The sequence below is a fragment of the Tupaia chinensis genome, unplaced genomic scaffold (assembly GCF_000334495.1).
Source record: "Tupaia chinensis unplaced genomic scaffold, TupChi_1.0 Scaffold138136_1, whole genome shotgun sequence".
In the NCBI taxonomy this organism is placed as follows: domain Eukaryota; kingdom Metazoa; phylum Chordata; class Mammalia; order Scandentia; family Tupaiidae; genus Tupaia; species Tupaia belangeri.
The window spans coordinates 150040-154250 of record NW_006198035.1 but is presented as its reverse complement, the minus strand read 5'-3'; the positions used below and the strand labels follow the sequence as shown (position 1 = coordinate 154250).

The 4211-nt window shown below is 45.7% G+C and overlaps 1 protein-coding gene across 2 annotated transcripts in view; it reads left to right on the top strand.

Moving 5' to 3' along the window:
- METTL9 (methyltransferase 9, His-X-His N1(pi)-histidine) overlaps positions 1-3703 on the top strand; it is a 61470-nt gene extending 57767 nt beyond the window's left edge. Inside the window, exon 5 of one of the 2 annotated variants that reach the window (XM_006161090.3) lies at positions 2995-3703. In XM_006161090.3, the coding sequence (XP_006161152.1) occupies positions 2995-3197 (203 nt within the window). In that variant the 3' untranslated portion in view covers positions 3198-3703. Of the gene's footprint in view, positions 1-2991 lie in introns of both variants that reach the window. The other variant, XM_014592674.2, reaches the window with a different exon arrangement.
- Positions 3704-4211: the final 508 nt, after the last annotated feature.

The following is a 4211-nucleotide window of genomic DNA, read 5'->3' as shown; positions in this document are numbered from 1 at the left end:
GCTCCTTTTCAGGGAGGATCATCTAGATGCGGCGGCGGGAGCTCATGTGTGGGTTACTCCGTCCATGAGCTCTGTACGAACGACGGCACGTCTGGGGCGCCTTGTTCACCTGAATGTGCTCAATGACCAGAGAATCCACATCTAACCCCTTAAGTTCAGCATTCCTCTCTGCATTTTTAAGCAGGAGCAGCAAAAATTCACTCTTTATGGGCCACTGACCTTGTGTTCAGTCCCACTGTTTAGCCGGGGCACATCTACCAACTCCGCCATTGTAACAACGGAATGGCACACACTGCTTCTGTAAAGTGACATCCTTCAGATACTTGGTGGCTTTTCGGATATGCATACCCTTGATGGCCTGGGCAGTTTCATGAGTGTTCTTAAAGTGAACGTGAAGATTTGAACCTCTTGACTTGCATGACTTTGTGCGGTTCTCTGGGTCAAGTGAATAGCAAATCATTTTTAAAGATCACCTCAGGCCGCTAGCAAGAAGAACTTGAAGGTTTATTTTATTTTTATTTCTTCCCATGGTGGGGGTGGGGTGGCAGAGAAAGGGTCTTCTCGCCACAGTCTACCTCCGGCCTCCACCAGCATGGATCACAGGCATGCATGGACAGAGAGACCTCTGGATGTGAACTCAGAACCTTCTCGTGTAGGTCCAACATCACAAAATGCTGTTATTTCTGCACCAGCACCCTGACCCTGTGAGTACCTTCAGTGTTCAGAGCAGTTCAGTGGCTGGTCCCAGGGCACCACCTACTATGTCCCTAGCACTGGGCCAGTGACTGCTAGGGGTGGAGAAACCAGAAGGGAGCAAGTTAGTGGTAAGCAACATGTCCTGCATCAACCCAGGGTCTCCCAGTACCTGGTTGTGCTGCAGTTGTGAATTCAAAGACCCCCCCCTCCTTTTTTTTTTTTTTTTTGAGAGGTTTTTTCGCTATAGGGCGCATGTGCTCGCCAGACAGACAGAGAGAGACAGAGAGACAGAAAGCGAGAAATCACCCCCCGGGGGGATGGTCACGCCGCAGTCCCTTCTCCATTCTCCTCTTGGGATCTTGGGCACACATGCACACGTGCCCGGCGTGAGTTTTAAGCCACCGGGTCCGGGACGCGAACTGCGGTCAACTACGTGGGAGTCCAGCGACATAGCCATTACGCTAACTGCTGGTTCCCTCAAAGACCCCTTTTGAATGTGTTGTAAAACAAATGTGCAGTCTGGGCTCACTGTCCTCATGTCCTCATGACCCCTCCATACCCTCTGCTTGGGGACATTTTCAGTCCGGTTCTTCTTTGTAAGCAGCAAGAACTGACTTAGGTGAGTGAAGCAAAAGGAAATTGATTGAAAGGATTCGGGAGTGACTCCCAGAGTCACAGTGAGGACTGGAGAGTCGTGCGGGATTCCCAGCTGGAAACAGTGCCCCAAGTCACGCTGCAAAACCTGTCTGAAGAGTGCGCCTCTGCCTCCCACTGGGTGCCTAAAGGTGTCATTAGGACCACTCCACTGCCATCCCTGCCCCTTGGTCTCTCTGCCCCTGCTCTGTCCCCAGACAGCCAGCCTCATGTCCCACCTCTCTTCATTCCTAGGTTCGGTGGGATGTGTTGGGACTGGTCTTGTAGTGCCTCAGCTGTAGGAAGGCTGGGGGACGGCTTCCCCAGACGGGCAGCTGGGACTCCAGGCTGGGACTCCCCCCATGTGGGGAGAGCATCAGCGCTTTTTTATGTGGGAAGAGCATCAGTGCTGAAAGAAATCCTCTCAGTCTATACTCTGGTCACCGCTTACTGTGTATGCTCTCATTAGCAGGATGTCATTCTCAGTCTGGATTTAGTACTGTTTTTAAGGAGATGTCTATTTTATATATTACCATAGCATCTAAAAGCATCCACAAATTGAAACATACTGCAGGTTAAACACCTCTCATCTGAAAATCCAAAACAGTGTAAAATCAAAAACTTTTTAAGTGCCACATGCCACAAGTGGAAAATTTCCACACCTGACCTTTGTATGACTGGTCCCAGTCAAAATGCTACAGTACAAAAATACTGCACAGCATTGCCTTTGGGGTATGTGTATAGAGTGTCTATGAAACATAACAGAATTTTGTGTTTAGACTTTTGGTTCCCATCCCCAAGCTATCTCATTATGTAGCTTATATGGAAATATTCCAAAATCTGAAAAAAAATCCCAAACTCGAAACATTTCCCAAGCAGTTCAGATAAGGTATACTCTACCTGTGTTACCTCTGTGTGTCTGTAGTCAACACTGGGTTTGTATGAGGATTTGAAGACCTTCTTAGCCCTGCCCCACCACCCCACCCCGGTTTCTGATACTCCTAAGTATGGAAATGACTGATGGAAATTTCAGTCATGATTCTAAGAAATGCCAGGTCTGCTCATCCATTCTGGTGTCTTTCTTTCTCTGGTCCTGATGGTTAATTTTTGTGAAACTATTCTGAAAAGTTAGTGGATGGATCAACTTCCCTTGGAAAACACACTGGTGATCTGTTTCTATAAATTAAAATCCTTCATGAGCCTGTTTCAGTTTCCTGCCTGATATGCTTCCCTCAGTATGGAGTTGTTAGTTCATAACCTTCGTTGGTATTTTCTTGCATTTGTCCAAAACGCTCTTTCAAATATTACTTATTGCTCTCTGTGTCATGTATTTAATGACCAGTTTTCTGAATCTATTAACCATTACAACCCTGGTCAGTCTTACTGGTGGGCGAGGTGTCCTCTCCGAAACTGTCGGAGATAACAGGCAAGCCTGGGCTTACGTTTCTGCTGTGATGCTCATTAACCTCGCATGATTGCGCAAGTCCTTCACCCTCTGAGCCTGTCCTTTGTCTCTGCCAGCCTACCTCGGGGGTACCTGGGAAGAAAGAAGCTGATTCATCCAGGCACGCAGTACCAGCTCATTGGCAAATACTCGTCCTCCTCTCTTCTTTAATAGCCTGTTTGTTCAAGAATTTCACTTAATGTTTTCATTTGTTTTAGTAGGTGGCAAGTGGGAGAAACCATCAGAAATTTTGGAAATCAAGGGTCAGAATTGGGAAGAACAAGTGAATAGTCTTCCTGAAGTTTTCAGAAAAGCTGGTTTTGTTATTGAAGCTTTTACCAGACTGCCATACCTGTGTGAAGGCGACATGTATAATGACTACTACGTTCTGGATGACGCCGTCTTTGTTCTCAAACCAGTATAAACACGTGGAGGCCGAAGTCTTCAGAGTCCGCCCCAAGAGTGCACCCTCTGGAAGAGGGTCAGCATTCGCAGTTACGGGAAGGGAGGGCCTTTGGGGACTGCCGTTCTAAATATCATGTAGGAAGTTAAAAAGCCAAAATACTAATTATTTCTTTGTAGTGTGTAAAAGGAATGTTTTTAAAAAACAGAAACCCAACTCTTTGTGGATTTTTATCAAGTATTTACTCAGAGTCACACTCTAATGCAGGTCACACTCCAACTTGGATGGAAGATATTTTTTATACTTAATCACAGTAGGGACTCATTCCCAGACAAAGCAATAGTCATGACTTCATGGAACCAGTAAATGGATTGTTAATAAAATGAAGACTGGCAATAAAGCTGTCCATTCAATTCCAAATATTGGTTATAAGGTATAGCCACTGATATTCTTTCATGTTTAGAAATTCTTTCTGTTATTACTCAAGAAAATGTTTTTAATCATGCTAATAAACTTTTTGGAGATGACTTTGGCATTGTGTTTGAGTTAATGCAAGACTCCCCTAGCATGTCTGACCGCTTGGGCTTCAGGGGTTCTCAGAGTAGCACTGTGTGAAAGACCCAGACAACCTGAATATGTGCAGAAGGGAGGCCTCAGGCTGCGGGACTGGGCGTGAGCACAGAGGCAGTCCAGATGCCCTCAGGATAGCCTCATTCAGATACAGTATTTCAGGGACCACCCCACTCCTCAGTGTTGCGTTGAGAAGTGTACGAAACTCAACTCTGACTTCTTGGTAGCTGTGTCCTACACCCAGAATTTTGTCTAGACAATCTCAGGTTCTCAGAATTGAAAACATTCTGTTGTGTCTACTGACAAAATGTAACCTAAAAATGTTTTAATTCAGCTTCTTACTCTACACTTGCATACCTCTTTCCCAGAACTTGGCTTTGCCTGAATTCCTTAACCAAGTTTATTATTTACCAAGAATATGGCTTAATGAAGACCATGTCAGACTCATACATTCGAGAATCCGTG